Source organism: Colius striatus, chromosome 13 (assembly GCF_028858725.1).
Source record: "Colius striatus isolate bColStr4 chromosome 13, bColStr4.1.hap1, whole genome shotgun sequence".
Lineage (NCBI taxonomy): Eukaryota > Metazoa > Chordata > Aves > Coliiformes > Coliidae > Colius > Colius striatus.
This window is the reverse complement of record NC_084771.1, coordinates 16729946-16754871: the sequence shown is the minus strand read 5'-3', so window position 1 is coordinate 16754871 and position 24926 is coordinate 16729946. Positions and strand designations below refer to the sequence as shown.

The 24926-nt window shown below is 34.3% G+C and overlaps 1 protein-coding gene across 1 annotated transcript in view; it reads left to right on the top strand.

Annotated features, from left to right (window-relative positions):
• Nucleotides 1-24926, top strand: part of PCDH11X (protocadherin 11 X-linked) — a 305273-nt gene that overhangs the window by 258836 nt on the left and 21511 nt on the right. The window contains exon 5 of the mRNA XM_062006639.1: nucleotides 9869-9896. Within this exon, the coding sequence (XP_061862623.1) occupies nucleotides 9869-9896 (28 nt within the window). The remainder of the gene's footprint in view (nucleotides 1-9868; nucleotides 9897-24926) is intronic.

Here is a 24926-nt window from a genome sequence, read left to right as displayed (position 1 = left end):
GTTTATTACTAAGGCATGTATTGTTATTTTGGAGAAAAACCTAACATTTATCACAGAAATAGAAACAAGGTGGTTGTTTTAAAGTACTTAATCTCAGAGAAAGAAAGCATGGAGACGGTGCAGAATTAAATTGGAGTGATGTCACCTGTTGTTAGCTGCCATGCCTACAGATATAATAACTAACTATTGACCGAAGCAAGGCTTTGATGCAAAGACAGGCTTGCTTTAAAGTATCTAGCACTGACAAATGAGTTACTAGGTCAGCTGAAGTAGCTGAAAGGTGAAAAGTAAAAAGCTGATGTTTGTTATTTAGTTTAAGAAGAAAAATACAAAAAGAATAAAGAACCTATTAGTGAGAATGTATATTGTCCTATGAATTACAGAAAAACTGTAGGAAGTTGAAAGACAGTGTTTACCATCTCCCTTTCACCACAGTTGCACTTCTTTTCACAAATGTGGCCAGTGAACTGATGGTGACCCACCCTTTAATTCATCATTTTACATACAGGAACAAAACTGGAAAGGATAATAGTATCCCATTCATTCTCTTTAAGATAATCAAATTTCTGGAGCTCAGTGGTTTTATGGTCTTTGTGGTTTTGAAATGAGGTTTGTCATTACTATGGAGTTTGCTTTGCAGCTGCAAAGAGTCAAAAACATTAGGGTTTTTAAACCTCAGTGAAGCTCTTCTATTTTAATAGATATTTTCTTTTTTAACATGCCAACATCCTGATTGTTACATTGAAGGTATGTGTGTGTGTACCTACATGTATATCTGTGCACACAGCTTACAAATACACATTAAAAAAAGGTCTGAGAATTCACTCACAGCAGTGGCTATGCCATAGGTGAAAGGGTGAATTTTTAGGGCCATTGAACACCGTAAATGTGTTCATTGTATCAGTGCTTCAGAAATACCCATTCTAAATGACTTTGTGTTGATCCACTGTGAAAATTCATTGTGCTCAATTGCCCTCAAAATTTCTCATTTCTCATCTATGATGTTGCAGTCTGCTGACTGCACACTAGACTGCTGTACAAAGTGTGTGGACACCCTGCTTCAGAGTGGCTGAAAACACTTTATATTGCCTGCAAGGTTGTTGTGTGTTACTTAATAACTGAATAAGTCTGTGTCTAGGGCTTCTATCTATGAGACTTTCAAAGATGGGAATAGATTTTGTAGAGTTAGTTCATGTTGAAGCACACACACAAAATGTCTTGTGTATCTCATATTGTATGGATCTAACACAGAAATGTGGAAAATGAGACTTTGACTTTAATTTTTAATCATACTTTTGATTCAGAGAAATCAAAACCAATCTCATCACTTCAATTATATTAAAAACAATCTTTTAAAAAAAGAAAAAGAAATTGCTACTGGCACAAATAGCTTTCTTTTGGCACTTATGGCAAGAAGTTGAGTCATAAAATGGTTTTTTTTTTTCAGACATCTCATTCGAAACAAGGTTTACTGGTTGTTTTGGATTTGGGGTTTTTTTTGAGGATTTTTTTTTAATATAAGAGGAGCTTGTATACTAGACTTTAATTATGGTTCTTATGTCTTTTAATTTCTATGTTGTCTGATTTCTTATAAAAGCCTATGTATATCTGCCTTTAAAGTGTGGAGAAACAAACATCTATTTTGAAAGAAAGAATATACATTCCCTCCAGAATATCTCTAGAGCTGCCTTAGTTGGTCCTTAAGGTGTTAATATACATTGGTTATTTCCTGTGGACATTCTTAAGCGTTAGAATAATGATATCATTATAAAAGACTGATGAGATTGACAGAAGCACTGGCTGAGGAAAGTGCATCTAGGCAAATGAGAACTTTGCCTTCAAATTAGATGAAGCAGAAAAAGTGTGGAGGAGTGCAAAGGTGCAAATTTGAAAGAATTTGTTTACAAGACAAAATCTTGCTTTTAATTCAGACAAGTTGGATACTTTGTCTTAAAAATTGGGGCAGGAGACACTTATATAAGATTCTTTGATTTTTCTGCCAATTAATAGGAATTTTAATTATATCCTTGCACTACCATCTTGCTGGAGCAGTGGCTCATTTCTGAGTTGCTGTAGTGGGGAAATTATTCCTTAAGCACCACACAAGCCCCTGCTCCAGGAATGAATTAGTCTTACATTGCTAAACCTAAGATTTGACTGGACAATGCCAAGGCCAGTCTCTACCTCACTCAGAGTCTGTTAAACAGATGTACTTCCTAGTAACTCCTTAATTTATATTTCACTACAAATTCCAAACTCTGTATTATTTACATATTTGGCATTGCAATTGTCAACACCAAAATGGGAAAAAATATAAATAAATTCAATTTATACCTGATTGGCTGGGTTTGGTTAGTGGGTTTTTTCAACAGTCCATTTGCCTTCTGTCCCCACTTTGTCCTGGTTTTTGTTTCTAAAATAGGTTATTTGTAAGCAGGTGAAAGCTGTCTTCTAAGGATTTGAATATCAGTTATATTTTTTAAAAGACAAACAGAATTTGCAAGCACATTGCATTTCTAATCTTGAATGTTAAGCACACAACAAATTAAAATCATAGCAAAAATAAAGCACTTTTGTATCTCTCCAGGATTCTATGTTCATCTTTGGCATCAAGTTGTAATACCATGGGTGGCAAAGTAGTATTAATTCATATAAAGTGGTGTTATGAACAGTCATAATTCATCTGTTCTTCAGGTTTAAGGAAAGACCTTTTGTTCTAAACTAGAAAACATTGTCTGATTTTGTGTTATATAATAGTTATGTTCTTTTAAAGTTCTTGAGCAAAAGGGAAGAACTCCCTCATTTTAGTGCCACCTTATTTTTTTTTCCCCTGTATTTAAATGCATAAGGTGAATAGAGCCATTCTAATAAAGAAAACGAAACATCAGAGAAATCTTCTTCTGACTAGGCTTGTGAAAGCTGGGTTTTGTCTAAATTATTTGCTGACTTCAGTCATCTATTTCTCAGAAAGAAAGAGAAAAAAAGGTACTGCATCACATAATCTCAGAAGGTCTCTCAAGAGAAGATAAAGGCCAGCTTGAGTCTATTGTCTAGACTCAACCGTTCAATACTCATCATCTTTAGTCTTTTTATTCTTATGCCTCAAAGTAATTTTAAAAGGAGGAAAGATAATAGGAGTAGTTGTATGAGAGCAGTATCTCTGGCAAATATGACCAATTCTGAAGAAAAGGAGCTCATCTTGTTACAGAGATTTAATTTTCTTTTACTTAGTTTTACTGCAGATCTTCAGCATTTCACTTCTGATTTTATGGTATTTCAAGAACTGTATACTTCCACAGTCACAGATTATATTTATGTAGTCAAGAAATTTTCACTTTTACACAGTTGCAATTGCATCTTTTGTTTCAATAAGTTGCATTTACATTGCAGTTAAATTCCGTTTCATAATTAAATTACTTTCAGTCTAATTAAGTAGAAGAAATCTATGCTTTGAAGTACAAGTTTACTGACAAAAGTGAAAGGTAACCCAGTTCTCATCCATGCAACTTTTTAATTAGTTGCTACACATCTGAGAATTAGGTTTGTTGGGATGTCTTGCAGAAAATGACATTAATATTCAATTTGGTTAAGGACTTTCAATAAACAGAATTAATAAAGCTATTAAACAAATGTCTCTGATGACCAGTTTCCATATGTATTGCAACTATTCAAAACCATTTCTAAATGCAGACTGTTGAGAAGAGTTTATCTTTCAGTGGTTTTGTTGAATCTTGAAGAGTATCTGGGTATTTTCTGTTATGAGCTAATATGCATTTGAATTTGCTGAATGTATTTTCTTGGGTCTGCAAAAGCCAGGTGGAAAATAATTGTTACAAGCTTTGTTATCAGCTTCTCAGAGTATGTGGTTTAATTTTCTTTTTGTCTAGGTTTCAGAATATTCTGTATCCGAATATGACAGCTTTTTTACCAATTGAAATTATTCTCTTAGAAATTAAAAATTAGTAAAATCATGCCTTTATCTGGAATTTTTTTTAAATCAGTTGATACGTGAGGAATGGTTTTGTGAAATGTTCTGGAAAGGGTCTACAGCTCCAAGTCCAATTACTGTTATTAAAAAACGTCTCATCTAAAGTAAATCTGGAAATTACTTTAGGTTTATATTATCATTTTTAAAATTTGGAATTTCAATGAAAGAGAACTGGTATAGAAATGTTATTTCTCATCTCATTTAGAAAATAAGCTCTGCTACTTGAGTCCTGGAAAGATGACACTGATTTTGTGTGAAGAATTTTGGCTGGTTCTATGGTGGCATAAATTAACTTTATGCTATAGCTTACTAATACATACAGTGTTGTAAGTTGAAAACATTCTTTCACAACTTTTGAGAGATATTGATTTGATAGTGACGATGTAACTTATCCCAAAACAGTATTTACATTGTATTAAGATTCTTGTAGGGACAGGTTGCATTTACATCACAGATATTTAGTTCCTACAAAATATGTACTAATTTTAGTTGTATTCAAAGTATTTGCAAATGTATATGTGAAATTTATTTCACTTTCTATTTTTTTGCCAAGAAATTTCCAAAACATTTTAGATAGCACTAGAAGAAAGCCTGTTAAGAGGCCTTGTGCCTAATAGGAATGCTAGACTCTTTGGGTGTTGGTTTATGAGGAGCTCAGCTCTAAACTGCAGTGACAGAGTTGTTCTCCTGCCTTGAAGGGGGTGACATCGCTCTAGGAGGATAGCTGTGGTGGGATGAGGGCACACCTGAATCATCTCTCTTCAAGCTTAACTGGATGAAGAAAATAGGAACTGCTACCTTTAACCAGTTGGCCTGTGAGCTGCATTAGCAGACGTTGTTCAGCAGGCTTACAAAGTAGCATTCTCTAGGAGATGATTTGGGCAGGCTGCTAAGGAGAGCTGTTTCCATGCTTGTCCTCATTCAGTTTGATGCCAATTTGATTTAAGCTTCTAATAGTGAGCTAAATGTGCTGAAGTGCTGCAGGTGATAATTGTCGGGAAATTTCATCTGCTTCTGTAATGCAGAGGATGTGACTCAGAAAGCAAGTGAGACCCCAAGCATCATATGACTCCACTGCTCTTCCCTTTGCACTTTGCTCCATGCTAAAATTCAGGACTTAAACTCTTGTGAGCAAATGTAGAATACTCCATGTTGTGACTGCCAAAAGGAGTAGGTAGAAGAAGGATATTTCAAAGAGAGTTTTATTGTGATTTTGCATAGATTTGAATGTGTAATTTGCCCAAATTTAGTAGAAATTGTTCTTCTTTCATTGTAGTCTTATCTGTCCTTAAGGGGTTTTTAATTTGTTTTCTCCCATAAAACAATTTCTGGAATCTGATTCAGTTATAAAATAGTATCTAGGCTGCATTCTTGGTTGTTTTGTGTGTTGAGTTTTATGCAGTAAGGCACATGTACGTGAGCTACTTTTTTATAGACTTTAGAAAAAAATCCCAATGTATTTATTTATGCTTTCTCTGAATTATTGAAGTTTACAGATACAAAGGTTATGGAAACAACTGTCAATGCATTTGTTAAATGGAAGTGTTATGGATTAACGCATGGTAGAAGCCTGACCCAGTACAGTAAGATCTATTTCTAAGGATCTTATCTATATTGTTGTAACCAATATGAAACAAACTTGAGAATAGTAATGTTAATCCATAGATGCAAAATCATCTATGTTCCTTTGTAAAGGCCTCAATTGTCATTATTCTTTTTCACCATCATTTCACTGCCCCGTTGTTGTTGAAAAACACAGTACTGATTTTCTTCTGTGATTTCTTCCATGACTCGTGGTCAGTAGCAGATAGCATACTCCCCTTTATAGGCTAGAGCAACAGCCACATAAGGAGTATCATTTCTTTTTGTAACAAAGATGTAATTATTTATAGTAAAATGTTTTCTCACTATGTCCTGCTTTCTTGCATCTTTGAACACACAAGATGCTGATATGAATAGTTAATCCACTGAAATAACAGCAGTTTCTACTGTCTGAGGCATTGCTTGTTGTCAGCCGGCAGGATCCAGTGAGTGCCTCCCCACCATCTGCAGGGAGCTCGTTAAGCTCTGTGATGTTTGCTGCTGTTAATGTAATACAGCATTGCATGCTGGACTTGCCCAAAGTCCAGACTGCAGTTTAAGGAGAAGCAGTAAAATGATAAAATTCTTTTCTCGTTTGGTAGAGATTTTCTTCCAGCTCCAAATTTCAAGTTATTTGAGGATTAAATGCAAAGTCTCTCTATAGGAACAGATTTGCAGTTAGCTTTCATTCCTTAAATTAGAATGCCATAAATTGTAGCTATAGGTGACACTGCTTTCACATTTTCTAAATGCCTAGTGAATTAGATGGCCTTTTCCCAGGAGCAAGGGGATTGATGCCTGAGTTTTATGTAAGGTTTGGGAGCCAGCCACATTCCCTTCCTGTCTTCCCACTTTTCATTACATTAAAGCAAGAGGTTATTGCAACAGATACAAAGCTAATGTGGATCAAATACGTCCTTCTGTCCGTGTTGAGAGAAAGATAAGATTCCTATTGTAATTACTACTTAACACAAACATGGGGAAGGTGAAAAAAATCTTTCTGAAAAAGGATTCTTGTGCTCTGAAGGTTGATGCTGCTTAGCCACAACATGACAACTTTTGAACCTCTTTAATGGGACTTTTCCCATCAGAGTTAGATAGTATATATTAAGGTACCCAGGAAGAATCTATTCACACATTGATCCATTGAGTTCTCAGGAGAAATTAAATAAATAATAAATTGAACCGATGTTATAAATTTGGAGGAACCCTTTAATCAATTATTAATTGATTATTCACTTGAGGACAACACTTGTAAAGATCAAAACCTAATTTTGACAACATATGCAAACTTTTCCTTTTGAATTTAATAATATATTCTCAATCTGTTGTTCATTAAGGTGAACATCTGTGAATTTATTAATTTTTCTACAAGCTTGCTGCACCACAAACTTCATTTCTTTAACAAATTTTCCAAAGAATAATTCCCATTACAAGCTTAGTTTATAATACATACAATGACAGCTTCGTTAACATGCTTTTTTCTTTTTCTTTTTTTTTTGCCTAATAAGTCTTTGCAGCACAGTCTGCTCCAGGATGGTATAGGGCACTCAGGCCAGAGAATGTGTATAAATCTGGTTGAGGAAACTGGCTGTAGAATTTACGATCTTGTTATCTGGGCTTATAAATTGTAACACCATAAGTTTCCCCAAAAAATGCTAATCCTAGGCTGTAAATGGTCACTTGCAAATTATAGAAACTGTAAATTTTATCTAACTTGATATATGCCTTTTTTTCTATTTTAAAATAATGCAATTGTAAAATCTCTCTTTTGCTAATTTTACATTACTGTTTCAGTGAAATTATAACAGTTCTATAACCCTAAAGATTTTCAAAGCATACTGGAAGGTAGAAAGATGAAATAGGTTAATGATTCCACCTGAAAACATTGATTTGGAACTTTTAAATGGAACTATGTAGCTAGAACTGTACTCAAAGATAATTGAGTTATTTCTTTAGATACTTTCCAGACAACATACTCTTCCCGCTTACTACAATTCTAACTGAAATCTGCCTGTCTAACCTTTTCAGGCATATATCTATAGACAGCTGCCTTCTCTTTCTTGGCTATTTTTTTTTTTTTCCATAATGTTAATGGTAAATGAAATACTGATGTTTCAGAGAAGATGAGCTACATGCTATATTAATCTGACCAGTCCACACTAGAAGAACACTGAGCAGAATTTGCAGCTGCAGAAGATTGTCACTGTCTTCCTGTATTTAATGGAATAATTTATGTGTAGAGACAGAAAGGAGTTTAAACTAAAATAAGTACAAGCACTTTTAAGCAGAAAACCTGTAACTAATTTTCAGTCCTGTAATTGAATTTGCAGGATAACACATAAATAAAGCAAGGGTTTAGTTTGGTTTTGATTTGTTTTTTGGTTTTGGTGGGTTTTTTTTTGGTTTTAAGTTGGATGCTTTCCACTGCATAATAATGTTTTAGTGCCTTGGAACACTTTCCCATATATTTTCCCCCACACCGAGCAATTGCATCACAGTGGTGCATGCCTGGAAACGTCACCTGCAGCCTGTAGAGTGTTGCATCAAGGAAGCTACAGAATTACATTCAGATTGACTGTTACCAACTAATTGAAAGCCTGCTACATATGAGTTGTTAATTTGTAATTTTCTTTAGCATACTTAGCCATCAGTGTGGTCTCTACAAGACTGTATCCCAAAATGAGGTGCAAAACTCTTTCATTAAAGGCTTTTTTATGATTTTTGTGTTTTGCTTCCACTAAAAGCCAGAACAATTCTTAAGAGGTACATTTGAAGCCTGAGCTTTAAAGAGTTTTCCTGAAAAGAGATTTCAACAACACACTATGAAGTTATGTTGAGAAATACATAACATCTTACATATCTTTTTCTGACTTTATTGAATTACTTGCATTTAATAATTAAGCAGAAGATTTTGCAAGTTACTAACTTAAATGGTGCTAAAATGTTGCCACAGTGACATCAACTTGAACAGTCATGTCCTTGAACTCAATACTACCTCACAAATCTGTTAGATTATGTGCTTTTTAGATGCAATCTTACTAAGTACTGAGCTCTCTCAACATTTCTTGAAGTCAGTGGAAACCAAGGCCATCTGGGTTGAAGCAGAGGACATAGAGTTCATTGTAAGATTGAGTCTTTGCTGGAACATTTTTACTTTTAACATTTTAGATAATTCATTGATCTCTTGAATGGATAATATCTGTAATAATACTACATTTCTACATCATTTGAAGTCAATTAAAAGGTGTGTATTATAGCTGTATTTTAATCAAGACTTACTGGGAAATGGAAGTAAAGAATTCAGCTTTTCTTAATAGTACCATTTGCAAAAAGAAAAGCTGTCTGGAAAATCAAATGAATTATCTGTTCTTTATACATCCTTTATATATTCACTTTTTTCCCCAAAAGGAATTTAAATTGCCTCTGTCCTAAAGAAGGTGTTTCAGAATCGTGAGAAAAAGTAGATGGATCTTTCCAGAATATTCACGTGGAGAACTCAAGTATAATTCCTTATACTTTGTTCTATAAATAAGAACTCAGTAAAATAAAGGTTGTCATTGAGAGATGGTAAGTGAACAAGGAAGTTTAGTATCTTCTGGTGTCATATACTTACAAGACTTAAATTAGAGGGAGTTCATTTAACTATATGAAGGAAACAAGCTCTCATTTACAGAACTGCAGAACGGGCTATTTTTCTTTTTTTTTTTTCATTCTTACTATCTGAAAATTACACTCAGCTTTATAACCGTGCACTCTGCATGCCATTATTCCAGGGCAAATACCTGCCTTTAGAAAACTGGCTGTTCTATTATTTCTGAACTATTCAGTATTAATATGACAATGTATTATGCCGGAAAATTTTTAAGGGTTCCAGGACCGCTACTGAGAAGCATTTACTAACTTCCTGTGGTTTTTAAAGTAAAGAATCGCTATCTTATGAGTTTCATCTCATCCAAACATGGTCTCACATAGATGTTCAAAGAAAATAGTTTGTTGTATGCATGTGAGGTATTGTTGTGGTCAGCAGAATTTATTTTGATAACCTAAATAAATAATTAAAATGAGAATACACAGCTCATCTAACATATTGTCATTTACATTCTGCATCTTAATGGAAGGTAAGCTCAAGAGCAGATGTGTGTAATTAGGAAAGCAAAAGGCTGATTTGCTACTTGCCACACGTTAAGAGTGGAAAAAAAGATACTGACTTGGCAATGAATCTATTGGTTCTGTGACAGATTTGAGATTAAGTTCTTACACTTCCATGACATTTTGAAGTAGACCATTTTTGTTGAGGAAAAGGGAGAGGAAAAGGAAAGGTCATGTCTCTCTTATCAGGCAGTCGTAGTCTCCTCTAAAATAGAAATGTCTGTTTAATGTCAGTGAACAGCTCAGATGGAGATTCATGTTGGAGTAAAACATCTATACTTTATCTTATACCTCAAAGTTTATACTACTTAAACCTTGTGATAACAGAATCCAAAGTCATTTTCTGATGGGATTCCTCAACCATTACACCATGATTCTCCACTCAGACTGCCCACCTTTTTCTGTTCTCTAAAATCACTCTCTTTTTTCTGAAAAAAGTAATCCTTTTAACAGCTATTTAACATCATGAAAGACTGAGTAAGCTCAGGCTCATGTTAGTACATTGAAATATTTCATGATTTGTGCTTATAGAGGATTTTGCAAGTCCCTTTTCCTGCCTGCCTGAACATACAGACATAGAAGCCATTGACAAAATGATAAAGAGGAGTGATGCTACAGTGGCATTGTAAGGCACAAATGAAGGGATGGTAAATAAAAGAATATTACCTACATAAAGTTTGATTTTGTAATTATTTTGAGCTCTCTATAAGGAACAACTTCATTTATCTACTGCCTTTTATTCTATTTCTTCTATCTGTAGAATCTGTTTATCTGTCTAAAATATTTATTAAAAAATCATTGCTTTGAAGCTTTTCTTTACTCATCAAATAAGAGTCTGTTCTTTTTAAGCTCTATTAGCTGTGTAAAAATGGAAAAAAATATTGTTGGCAGTGACAATAGTTTAATTATAATAATAAGAGCAATAACTTTTACTTTATTGCTCTGTGGAGTTATGTTTCTGAACTATTACTTTTCCGCACTTAAAATAAAAAGGATTTAAGTGCAGTCTAGCTTGAGGTTAAATGTATGTACATGCATTTGAATGGTTTGTACACATGGTTCTTGGAATAAAAATGAGTAAAATTGGACCATCTGTAAATTAATATGCTTCGAGGAAGTTTTGATATAACCAGAAACTGAAATTATTCTAGCAGATGAATGTACTATTTAGTGTGTCTGTGCATGTGCACGTGTGGTGTTTTTTAATTAGCTACGTACCTTTCTCTCATTATATCCTTCTACATAAGGCATATCCTTCAAAGAAAAATACACTTTTTAATGGCTAATATTTTCAGGTTATTTCTGGTAATAATTTATGAATAATATTTAATGTTATGATTGAAATAACTTTCATAGAAATTATCTATTAAGGAATTTCAGAAGTGATGGTAAATTATATTTCATTGCATATTTATGCAGTTTGATTTCATATATTTAATGTAAAATGACATGAATTGCTTATAAATAGTTCCTTATGCTTTAGATGCCATTTAAAAAAAATCCTGTACTATTAGAAATAATGACCTAGCAATACACTTTAATCTTTAGTCTGTGTTACTAATAGGTATGTTGGCAAAGGATAACCATTTGAAAATGAGGAAGTTTTGATTATTTAGTTAGAGCACTTCATTACAGGTCTTCTGGAGTCTGATGCCAGAAAGCAGGTAAGGTCAATATTTTGGCACCTCAGTTCCTAGGAAAAATAAACACAAATAATTAGCTTATGTTAAATTGTGTTCAGTTTTTCTTCCCTTGACCATTACTACAACATTCCCATCCTCTTTGTCATTTTTTCCTATTTCTTCTACTTTTCTGTGGTACCTTCACATCACCTCTTACTCCACCTTTTGCCTATGGCAATTATTTTTTTTTTTCCCTTTCTTTTCAGGACAAATCTGCCTGATAGTCCCTTCCCTTTATCTTCTGCACTTGGGTTTCATTTTTCGTTCACGAAACTTTTTTTTTTTTCCTGATTTTTCATACATACTCATAACCCCTTGGAGGCTTTTTTGATAGAAATAAAGGACCTGCATCAAATTGCAGTCCTTGTAAACCACAAAGCAAAACGGTCATGTCTGCTGAGCACAGGTTACAGCAGCAAAGTCAATTATGTATAGACAGGTACCTTTACAGAGTTTTTTCCTAGATTTCAGGAGTCACCCTAGATGGGCAGGGCTTTGCCTACCCTCTTGTCTCTATTATTCTGGAGTTTTGGAGTTTTTCAGTACCTTTTTTGTTAGGAGCAATGAGTTCATATATGGTGTAGTTAGCATTTGCTGTCATTAGTATTATTTTTCATTCCTTTCCAGATCAAAACATGTAAATGTCTCTTGTGAAGCTTTAATCTTATAAAGTAGGTTTTATTGAAGAGTTGGGGGTTTTTCTTGACATTCATGATAAGTTTGATAATTACATTAATAATTATTCTTTCATGTTTGCTGTTTATAATGAAGAAAGAATCAGATTCTGAAGCTCAAGGAGAAATCAAAAGAGTAGTAGTGTCAAAGCTGTAAAAAATACAGTTTATATTGGAAAGGAAAAGTTGAGTTTTAAGAGGAAGGATAGTTCTTAACCACTGTCTGCTGTTTCACTACCACACTATAACATTTATACAAGGTGTGTTTCAACTGTGGCAGATGAGAAACCCTTGACTTGGAGCATGGTCAGATTCGTGTTATTCTCGGTAACAGTGTCATCTAACTTTCTTTCATAAACTAATCAATTTCTGGCCTAAATCCCTTGAGCAACCATTTAAATAACTGGGAGCTTAGTGTGTCTATGTTTTCAATTTACAAAATGTATCACTTTACCTCTGGGTTTATGGTGCGGATATGCTGAATCCGTACACTTCAAAGGAAATTTAACAGTTGGAGTTGCTAATAAATCCTTAGCTCACCCATCTGTATCACTTGTATTAACGTGTCTATTAAAGGTTTGCTTATAGAACATAGACTTCTTTCAGAAATAATTCTGAAAATTGAAATAAGGAGAAAGCTGACAATAACAAAATTCTGTACATATACATCTATTAGAAGCTCACACAACTTTTAAACAACAGCAAAAGATATTTCTTGCTCCCATAGTAATTTACTATGTGCTTTTCAGCTTATGAAACATGTTGCATCACAGTCTCTCAAGCTGTGAACTATTAGAAGTAGTGGGCTGTATCCTTGTCCTTTTCCTGTCAGTGAATTTTGTGTTTGAAGTTTGTGTGCTTCTCATCACATCAGGTCTGCTCTGACACTTTTCACTCTTTAGCATCCTAAATATTTAGTTTGTGAAAAAAATTAGTTTTAGTTCTATAGATAAATATAACTTAACTTACCTAATAATCTACCTGTGACAGACAGGTGTTGGATGGATAGTAAAAGCTTTTCTTAAATGAGATTATATCTATGTCATAACCAACATTTTTCTTCAAAAAAGAAAGGGGAAAACTTGGATTGATTAATATTAGTATTGTGTTTTTTGGTTTGATTCCTTTTTTAAAAAACCTCAGTGATAGTACAAGAGGTTACTGCCTGTCTTCTGGGATGGATGCACTTGCAATGCTGATAGTATAATGGACTGTTTGGAAAATGAGAGCTTCAAACTCTTCTATATCTTTGGTCCTCTTTGAAATCCACATAGTTTTTAATTGCTTTATTTTATTTCCTCCTGAAACTTATGACACATTACCAAAATCCCTATTTTTCCACTAATTTAGTCAGAAATCTTTTTATATACTTCATCTTGGCTGTCAAAGTTAATATTTAAACATTCTCTTCAGCATCTTTCATCCATTAGTTAAAAGGGGTGGCAAAAATAGTGAAAATGGCACATCACCTTGCTCTGTGCTGGAAAACAAAAGGTGTTGGAAGAGCTCTAGTTCCTCAGCATTTTCAGAGAAATATTGAAATACTAAGACAATAGCAATGAAAACAGAGAATTTGTGCTACATTTTGACTGATAAAGTTAGCATTGATAGTCATCTAGAGGCAAGTTGAATTATAGATCAGATATCTAGCCACCCTGAGACGGTGTCTGTTTAGCCTATCTGCTTCAGTGTTGCTTCATACAAAGAAACCAAGTATGACTGTTTCTTGCTTGATGTAGCGTTATGGGTTTGGATGGGATAGACTGCATTGATGGTTATTAGCTGGATTTTAACCATGACAATGCAATTATAGGAAGATAATCTTGTAGAGACTTCCACTGGGAAAGTCCCAGCGTATGTGAGTGTGTGCATTTTCTGATATGCTTTATACTCCATCCTTTTGCTGTGTTATTAAACATGTTTCCTTCTTCTGTACAACTGCCTTGATTATTTTCTATTTTGTCATAAAATATTTGCTTAGTAACAGGCACAGGAAATTGGCAGTCATCTCTGCATTTCAGATTTTGATTGCTGGGAGCTTTGAACCCATACAGAACATTTTGCAATTCAGAGGGGAAAAGTAAGCCTGGCAGTTGATTTCCAGCTTTTAACCAACATACAAAGCAAAATATTTATTTACAGTGATCACAGTTCTATTGTTCTCTAGACTATGGGAAACAATAATGCCTAATCAGATACTTCTGCAATTTGGAACCTAAAATTATCTTGACTTCTACAAGATTAGCTTTAACCTTTAGCTCACAGATTCTCCTTCTCCTGTTTTCCTGAGATTTTTAATGTCAGGAAAAAAGAAGACACTTGCATTTTTCTGACTTCAGCGTGGAATGTTTTATTACCAGTCTGTCTGATTCAAGTTAATGAGAATATATATCAATCCTATGCTAGATATTCCAATATTAATCAACAAGTTCATTTTTTCACATGAATCAAATATTCTTGAACCATCTGCTATACTTCCCTGAATTCAGCAACTTAAGGGGATTTACTAGAATAGGTTGCTCCTGTAGCAGTGTCTGTTGTGAGTTAATGTGTAAGATAGCATAAGATTGAGCTAGAATGCATCTTAGTGACACTTAGTTGTGTAATATCCTGGTGGTTTTGAGTAAAGACAATTTATTCCTGAAGTAACTGTACATGCACATTATAGGATATTTAATGATCTTTTGAGCTAAAACACACTGGGCTTAAAGGGATGGGAATCAAATCCAGGAAATAAGCAAAATCTGTGATTTACTCAGAGGACGTTGAGTCTTATCATTCCTAATCATAACGTAATGTTATGTGCATGTTGTATTTTAGTCCATTTCTGATTCTTATAGGAGACAGGAAAATATTTGTGTTGTCAGTTATTTTGTCAGGTCAATGAGCATAGAAGCAATGGGGAAAATAAAAATGCTCTGAATTTGTAATTGTTTTGGTGGTATGAAGGAGTTGCTTTGAAAACTAGGAAATTACATGGAGAAAAGAAGTAAGAAAATGATAAAATCAGTCAGATTAGAAAGTACTAGAACTACAGTTTCAATGAAACTACCAGTCCTATTTTTTGCATTCATTATGAAATAATCACATTTTTATCTGCCTATGAAAACCTGAGTATGAATCAAGTTCATGGTGTGAAGATCCAGGTGCAACATCACTGAAGACAGAGGAGTATAGGGGAGCTCTGAATGACTACTGTCTTACAAGGAAGAATCAGGGATGGCAAGGGAATAGATGTATACTTTCATTGTGTAAAAACTGACTACAGGCCCCTTGAAGCCTTAGGCTATTTACACGTTCTAGCCAATACTGGTCAAGGTCAACGATTTAGCTAAAGATCTTGAATCAGTGTGTGCTTTTTCTTTGTTTAATTTTTTGCATATCTAAAAGTATGTATCATAAGTGAAAGCTTTTGTATATTAGGTGGCCATGCAAGTAATAATCAGCAAATACTAACAACTGCTTTTTTTTGTAGTTTCAGGTCATGTCATGTAATCATGTTTTTACAAACAGCCTTCAATTATTGTATGCTCTCTTTTTTCCATGGGCATAATAGATTTATTTCTCTCTCAATACTTATCTCATGAGGCTGCCTGACATATGGCAGCCTCTGATAGTGGTTCAGACATGCTCAGAAAAACTGTTTCTTTTAGCAGTGACCAATACAAATTATTGTAGAAGCTTTGTATGTGCTGGGTGATAATCTGTATTTTCTCAGCAAGTCCAACAGGCCATAAATGTATCCAAATTGATGAGTATCTCCTCTCTGTGCCTTGGAGGTTTGAAGGTTTGGGAATGGTGGACCCACAGTGCATTTATTATATAAGATAAAGTCCTGCAATGTGAAAATTTCAGGGAATAAATTTGGTACCTTTGCATCATGTTTTCCCAGAAGAATATGTCAAGATTGAATAAGTGTTTGAAAAAAATGGTTTTTTGCAGTTTTTGAGAACTTAGACAAGGAAGGCTTCTTCTTTTTATTGTGGAAATATGTTTAAAATTTATTGGATAAATTAACTTATTTTTTTTAAATTTGGTTAGAAAGCTGAATAAATATTTTAGCTTAATTGATAAATACCTTCATTTTATCTTCATTTTTTTAATGCAAAATGCTTTTAAAAACTTTATTTACAGAAATACTGATTTAATTTGATTCAGAAAAAAAAATAGTTTTGAAATACAGTTTATGGTTCTCCAGTAACTTTAATGATCTCTGAAACTTTTTTTCTGTGGTTTCTACAGGGTAACTACAGAAAAAGTGCCATTTCTTGACATATTTGTACAGGTCAGGTCACAAATGCCTCTATTGGTTTGAATCCATCCATTGTTTTGGCTTTGAAATCTGTTTATGTTGAGCTCAGACAAATCCCATGTATAAACTTTTTTGGCTTCTTGAAGTCGAGTGGAATAACAATGCAGGTTTAGCTTCTCTGAGTATCTGTTGTCTTTAGGATTTGATTTTTTTTATTTTTAGGGAGAGTAATGAAATGTCTAACTAACACTACAGTTAAAAATGTACAGATCAATATTGCAAACCCGGTTACTAAAAGTTGAAAGCATGATGTAGTAGTTTCACCCACCTTATTTACTTGGTGCCATGCAACAGAATACCTTCCTCTTTTAGCATCTGAATAACTTTTGTCAAATGCAAATGGTCAGAAATTTTCTCCAAGATTAGCCCAGGGAGATAAAATTAAGAAAGTTAGGATGTTAAAATGCAGGAATAGTGGTAAATTTTGCATGACTACTGACAGGAAAAGAAGCCTGTCCCATAGCCAATTCAGCCTCATAAATAAAGCACAGACTTCACAAATCATTAGCTTCTCTCACTCCCTTTGTGTTCATATTTTTCAGCAGCTGTATGTGTTATTAATCTGCATTTAGGTATGAGACTGAATGTTTGCTGTGTACTTGTTAACAGATGCAGTGTTCAATTTGCTAGTTGGGATTGAGGCCTTTTAAAATGTCATTGTGTGTTTTATCATTGTATACAATATGTTTTTTCAATTTTGACTGAAAAGCTTACTTTAGTGAGGGAAGCATGAACCACCATATTCATTATTTTTTTCCCTTTTAGGACTCCTAAGCATATTCTATGTTTGCCAGCAGAGAAGCAGTTAGCATACAGTGAAATTCTCCCTGATTGCCTGCTAATCTGCAAAGATCTTTCTTGCTTCAGCACTGCATCAGCAAATTACAGACTGCTTGTTTTCTCCTTGCTTGACTAGGTCTGGGACACTGCCAATACGTTCCATCACAAGGAATTGCGTTGTTCTGTGTTAAAGCCTCTGTCAGATGGAGTTTTGCAGGAAAGAGATAGTGGCACGCTTGTAATCACTGCTACTTGTAATATAAACAATTAGTGATAGAACTTGGTGGTGTATACCACATGGTACTATATATGAGGTCCTGTTTATTACTTTCAGCAAGAAATTAAAGAGATTGTGACTGTGTGTTCTGGTGATAGGAGTCTTTGCCTTGAGAAGTACCTGTGGGTTTCTGATGAAGGTTGTCAGCACAGTAATCTCAGATACTCAACATCTGTACAAATGCAACCGTCGTTGTTATTCTCTGCTCAGTTCTCAGGACAGTCTAAATCTCAGACTCTCATTTTCAGCTTGAAAGAAATTTGAAAGAATCCAAAGCACCACTGGTTTTGCTACCCTTCTTTTCAAGTGCCATAACAGAGCATTATGAAAAGTTCTGCTGTTTTATATGGATGATGGTTATGGATGGTACATCTGCACATTGTGCTCTGGGCATGAGCAGAGCCTGTCTCTGCTCTGAGTCAATAGCATGTGGGCTCTCTATGATGTAAATATATCCTGAGAAATTTTTCCATGTCAGTGCTCTTAGCAAACAGTCACCCTTTGATCCAAAAGGAAAATAGTCCCTGGGAGATAATCTGAATAGCAAAGTAAAGCAAAAATCAAACGACTCATCTTTGATGCACTAGAACTTAATTTACTTTATACATAGAACTGCTTTAACTTTACCTGGAGGGAAGGTGAAGTTTAGATTGCTGCTTTTTTTTTTTTTGCTTTTTTTTGAGAAATCCCATTATCTGTATTAGAGTATTTCATACCAACAAAGACATTTTTTTTCTCAATTTGAAGCAGCTTTTACAGCTTCTTTATTTTGGATTCACCTAAATTAACAATTAATATATTTCAAACCCTTTATCTATCAAATTATTCTTTCAAATACATTGCTAATATATATTTATCCTATTCTGAAGGTAGATAATAATGTTCTAATGTCTTTATATGACACAACAGATGTGTCCAAAGAAGAGTGCAGCTAAGTATAGAAGCCCATCTTGTTACACCCTTGAGACATCCCAAATTGTTTGAGTAGCAGTGATGTATCCGTGATTTGTCACTGGGAATTAGTAAATGAAAGCCAGGGTATATAGAAGCAAGTAACTCAAATTAGATGTACAAATTAAATTGCAAGGTTTAGGTTCCTAAGTAAGTTTTGACCTAATTTTTCTAGATGACAATCATTTGCTATTCCCATTTGCCTCACCAAGACATGTTTTGATTTTCTAAAAATATAAGTGAGAACGTATCTTTAAACACCTAATTCTGGAAAAGAAGTGAGATGAAACAGTTTAAGACCTGGCATTAAACTTGAAACTCTGATGTTCTACAATATATTGAATACAGTGTTATTAAAAGCTAAGACATGTATAGTGGTATTAATACTGAGAGTTTAATCCTGAAACAAAACTTATTTCCATCTACAAACTATGCTCAAAACAAACAAAACTTTTGAAGTTGTTTCCTATAGGTTATGTTCTGTGATACCTGACAGAATTACAGGATGCCCAACAGCAGCTGGCTATTGAAGTTTTTGCTCTGCCAAATGCCACCTCATGTCTGTGCTAAGATTCTTTTATTTTCCCAAAATACTGTTGTCTACTAAGCAGAAGCCATGTTTAACACTCTGAATTTTAATTTGCTTGGTGCAGAATGCTATTCTTTCTTAGCTGTAAATTCAAATAGATTTTTTTTAAAATTCTGTTGTCCGTAGAAGTAGCTATGAGTCTCAAAAGCAGTTAATACTTTAGGTAGTGGGGGCTCAGTAAAGCAAATGCAGTAATATTTTCATCAGTTCCAACTAACTTACAGTATTTCACTGGTCAGATCTAATATGTTTGATGAAACATCACTGAAACATATTATCTATAGTGGAAGCTTTGAAATTGATTGTAACACATAATTCAAGGGCACTGTTTCATGCCTAGGGCAAGAAATACTATATTTCTCTTTATTTTGTTTGCTATTGTATAATGACTTACCTTTTCCAAACTATATCCACCAGCTTTGTTCGTACATGTGCAGAGAAGCCAAAACCAAAATAACAAGACACCTCAAACCATGCATTTTTCACTTGGACCACTCTGTAAAGTCACATTTGATTCCTTGTTGGGAAGGTATGTCAGAAGGCATATTTCAGGCAAATCAGATCTCAGATTGTATTTACATTCTAAGCTGCTGTGGTTAATTTGCTGATTCCATTCTTCAATCATTAAAAGAAAAGACTTAGCCATTGGAGTTCTATCAATATTGAGAAATTAACATGTTAAATGGGTTCCACTGATACTTTATATGTATACACATAGCACACAAATACAGCAGGCATATAGTATGTATCTTAAAGCTGAATCTTCATCTCTCAGGCTGAAATTCTTGCCTTAATTGGTTTTAAAATGTCCCCTTTCTTGCAGTTTCAACTTGTAAGCCTAGGCACATCCTTTTGCTTTGAGAGTGCTATAGGATTTATTTCTTTATTTATTTATAGTTTTATTAATCCAAGATGTTTTTTATTTCAACTGTTTTGTTCACTTCATGGTGGTTCCTCCTCCTCTGCTTCCAATAAGAGAGACTATACGGTGATGAGTCAGTTTATTCAAGGTACACATGAAATTTAGTATTGTATGCCTTTACTCTTATCACTGTGACTCCCCTGGGACTACGGGCATAAATATTTTTTCTTCTCTACTGTCATTCTGACAGCCTCGAAAATGCTGACATTCAAAGTATTAAAACCAATCCTTATCTTGTTGCTTTATTTTTGTAGGAGCAAGTTTCCCTTTTATGTAGATGATGTGCATGCTGTTTGTACTCCTGCCTTGGTTTCATGATTTACTTGAGGCTTTTATGTGTGCAAATGTATTGTTATAATCATTGTGTTAGTGATTGGTCTCTCACATTGCCAAACTTGGTTTGATTTAATGTCCAATAAATCACTAATTTATAAAGAAATAGTAACGAATTTAGTACAAAGATCACCTATCCTGGTCAGACACCAATCTTGTCATCAAAACTTTGGAAAGCCAAGTTCCACTCATCTGTCATCATGCAAGTTTCAAGCTAAGAGCTTGTGTTTGCTCAAGTGTTAGCTGGAAGAATTGCTTCTGTGTAACATGAGGCAGTGCTAGCTTTTTGGCTTAACATCTGTGATCTCTTTTCCATCTTCCTCCAATACACATAATTTGAAATTTTTGGACATTATCTAACTTTTTTTTTTTTTGGTAGGTTTGGGGGATTTATTTCCTTCAGATTGCAGCAACAGAGTTGGTTATTTGACAATAGAATGTATGCAGTGGCCTCTTTGTGAAGTGGCTTGTGGAAGAGTTGTTCTGAAGATCTATCTGTCATGCCCATGTATAATCTGATTTACTATGACTGTAAGGGATGTGAATCTCTGAAGAAATGAGTGCTCCTGATGCTCTGATTGTGCTTTTAATTCAGTCTTTGTGTAGATCTAGTATTGTTTTTCAGTGTTCATTTCTCATTCAAGCAAAATTATCAGACTATTCACGTGAGGCTATGCAGTGAATATATTTGATGCCACTCATTCTGAACATTGTCTGCTTAGGATTGAACACTTCCCTTTGACTGAAACTGCCATTGTAGGTGCTGTTGTCACAGTTCAAGTTCATTTGCTGTTTAACAGGGATACTAATAAGCTACAGTGACAAGAATAAGAGCAGTTGGAGGCTGAAAACTGAAAAAGAAATTGGTGGTATTCGGAGTTCTGTGTTATAATCTCCTTTCTTATAGGAGAAGCTCTATGATTCTTGGCATTTTTTAATAATTTTCCTTTTACATTATCGCAAGGTTATATCTTCTTGAATGACATTTGGTGTGAATTGAGTTCTATCTTCTGTTGCTCAGTTGAATCCATAGGTATTTCTGTACTGAGCACCCATGTCATTGAAGAAAATGGCTTAATTTATAGAAGTATTTGGCATGTCTCTATTTCAAACACTTTATTAGATGTACTTAAACTATTACAAAAAAAAAAACCCTGCTTGTATTTGCTCCTAAATTTTAGGACTATGCCATGTATGACAATAAACATCTCTGGAAGAAATAAAAGACCTCTTGACCAGGCATACATGACCACCATTCTGAGCCCTTTATCAAACACAATCACAAGAACATCATTTTCTTTCTTAGATGTGCACCCACCCCAATATTGATCAGAAGAGGAAAGATATTCCTCATCATAGTTCAGAATCCATAAACAGTATTATTCTTCAGAAAGGTTTTAATATATTGCTATTGCTGTGTTAAGGAACTGGGTTTGTAGAAGTCTCCAGAAAGTTTCTGTCTTGGTACAAGCTCCTGTATTTTAGTCATCTGTTCTTGCTATGCTTCAGGTTGAATGAGAATAATACAAATATCTCTTAATGAAACAATATTCTGAGGATTCATTCTTAAAAGTTGATGAAGTTTTTGGAAATTAATCTTGAAAACAAATTGCTTTTGAGAGTTTGTTAAATATAGACATTTAAAAAAACCCCACAGTAACATGTAATAAAGAAAATAATAGTGATATATTCCTACATCTCAGGCATTACATTTTTAATAAAAATTTACTATTATATAAATCTTTATCAAAATAGCATTCTATAGAATCTGGAAATTATTTTGAGACTGAATTTAATGTTCCAAATAGGTTTTGTTCCTTTCTTATATTGCATACGATGTAGCTGTAATAAAGTACACTTTTCTATTCCAAGGTAATTTAACAGGATATTTGATGCTGTCATTTAAGAAAAGGTTTTAAAATACTGTTCTAGAAAGGAAGAAAGATCCCTGACTTGTAACAAGCAATTGCTAGGACTACATTTATGTTGTTTTCTGTCTCTATGATTAGAGCTGGCTGAATTCACCAAACCTTACAGAAACCAGAGCATGTGAATGTTTTAATTTTCATCTAAGTAATCTCATAACTCTTTATCTTCCCAAAATATGTCCTCTCTGAGATAAGGCTGTTTTACCGGCACTATATAGTCTCATTTTTTATCTACTTTCTTTGTAACCATCAGAATGAATGGGTGGTGATGAGAGAGGAAATGTGCAAGTGAGCATTGCTGTGGGAGAGAACCTGCTGCATCACGTAGGCATCTTTCAACATGTCAGATCATTTCCCAAAAGTCAGTTTAAAACTTTATAACAACCCTCACACAAACAATAAATAACATGAAATTAGTCAGACAACAAACAGCTGAAAAGAAAAACAAACCATACGGATCACCTGCAGAGACGGACGGTCATGCTTTGGCATACATTGAGGGAAAGAACATTCTAGTGTACAACTTAGCAGGACAAGGCTTAATGAACAAATCAACTTGACAAATTTCACCTCTCTTTTAGCTCATCCATAAGCTTCCATCATTATGAATTTCCTGTTCTTCATTACCTGTTAAGTATTTCTTGCATACAGATGTTAGTGTGTGAAATGCTGTTTTTCTTGTTCCTAGCACTGTCTGATTGCCCCCTTCGTAAAATACTCCAGGATTTCCACTCCCCAAGCAAAATACATCTGTAAAGAGGTAAAGACTCCATACCAGAGTTAAGTTTCTATCCAGAGTCTTTACTTCTGTTTGCACAGGGAAATAATATCTAGGTCCAAAATGCTTGCCATCAGGTTTAGCAATGAGTAAAGTGATTATCGTCAGGTTGATCTTGACTTGATGTTACACTTAACCCATCTTAATATTATATTACTGGAGATATATAAGCCTAATGCAGACCTTTCATTCACATTGTTACTGAATTTTCCCCCCAGGCATTTGATTAGCATTACATCCCAAACCTTTTTTCAGTAGTACAAGGAAAGTGTGATCCAAGGAGAGCATGCTGAGTTGGAGTGGCATATGTGGGTATTGATTGGGAAGGCATATTCCCCTATTGTCTCCACACTCTCCTGATGGTTTTATACAAACATTACTATTGTTCACAGAGCAAATCAAGTTTTCCAGTTTATTTTCAACTTTTTAGGTGTTAGGGTTATGCAGTATCAAAAGTAAAGTAATGAAAACCCTAAACACCAACATTTATTTACTGCAGAACTCGAGATTACTCTGATGTGGTCTTAGCTCCAGCTCAAAAGGTTGAAGTTATTCCCCCTTGATGCTACATAATGCTTTGGTGTCAGAACTCCCTTAGTGCTGGAGTTTCATCTCGCTAGTTATATCACTTCTTTTGCTGTAGTCTGTCAGGTTAACTTGAAAGAATATTGATTAAGGTCTTAACTCACTTCACAGATAATTATATTTTTTTGGCCAGGTGCTAGATTTCAAGGCATTTGTTTTGGAGAACCTTCTAACAAATGGAGAGGTGATTAGAACTTCAGTGAACTACTCACTACAAGTTATAACTATCAGCTATCAAAATTAGTATTCATAAAGAGTATGAAAAGGAAATTTTCCCATTTTTCTGAGATATCTCTTTAAGAATTCAAACCTTATCTTTTCCGTGAGTATGTGCTGCTTATCATCTTCCCTTACTCATACTGTTGCTTGACAAAATATGGGGGGTGTCCTGAACAGTAAACCACAAAAATTTTGCTGCAGAATTGTTGTTGAATGAGCCATTGCCTTTCTGAGAGAGATGTTCAGAGTGTACCTTTGAAAATGAGAGATAAAGAATTAACCAGGGTCAAAGGTACTGATGTAATAGTTAAATATAATTACCTTTATACAAGCATAAGCATAATTACTTTTGCTTTTTGCAATAGTATCTACTTGCTTGCAGAGTATTTGTTATAGTCTGGTGCTGAAGTTGTCTTGTTATTGAATGCTCACTTTTTTGAAGCTCAATGGGTATTTTTTCATTTTACCATCTCAAATTATATAAAAGTTTAGTTAATGTAGGAAGCATGTTACAGACAGGTTTTTTGCTAATCAGCTTTGTAAGGAGCAAGATCATTATTGTTCTTTTCTAGTTTCTCAATTTAATTTCTCTGTTCCATTTTGTGGAAATGGAATTGATGTAGGATATGGTCAGAGGTTTAATGTGACAGTTTTCATAGTTGCTCAAGTGAGTAAGCATCTCTCCTAGTTCTTTCACAAACATAGTCTTGTATACTGCCACTGTAACTGGTTTGTTGCATTCAAATTACAGAGGAGGTTATTTGAAATCTCCATCATTTTGCAATCAAAATCCTATTGTGGGCAAAAGAAAACAGTTTCTGTGCAACATCAGGGATTTCTGTTAGTCTAATTGAAATCTTAGTGGTGTAAACAATTATTATTAGTCCAATTACTATGATACTTACCCTTACAATTCAAATTATATACAGGTAAATTTAGTATGTGCAACCTTTCTATTGTCTTCCCCTTGCTAAGGTGTTATACTCCTTTTCCACTCTCACTGATCAATAGCTTCATTCTGGAGGGAGGTGTGAATACCTCAATTATGAGCACTCAAATTCTTCCCCCATAAATGTGATGCTGATTGTTTCTTCTTCCTCACCCACCCTTCAGTTCAGTTCAGATCATCTTTAAGTGCTTGCTAAACATCCTGCACCTTGGTCTTTCCCCATAGG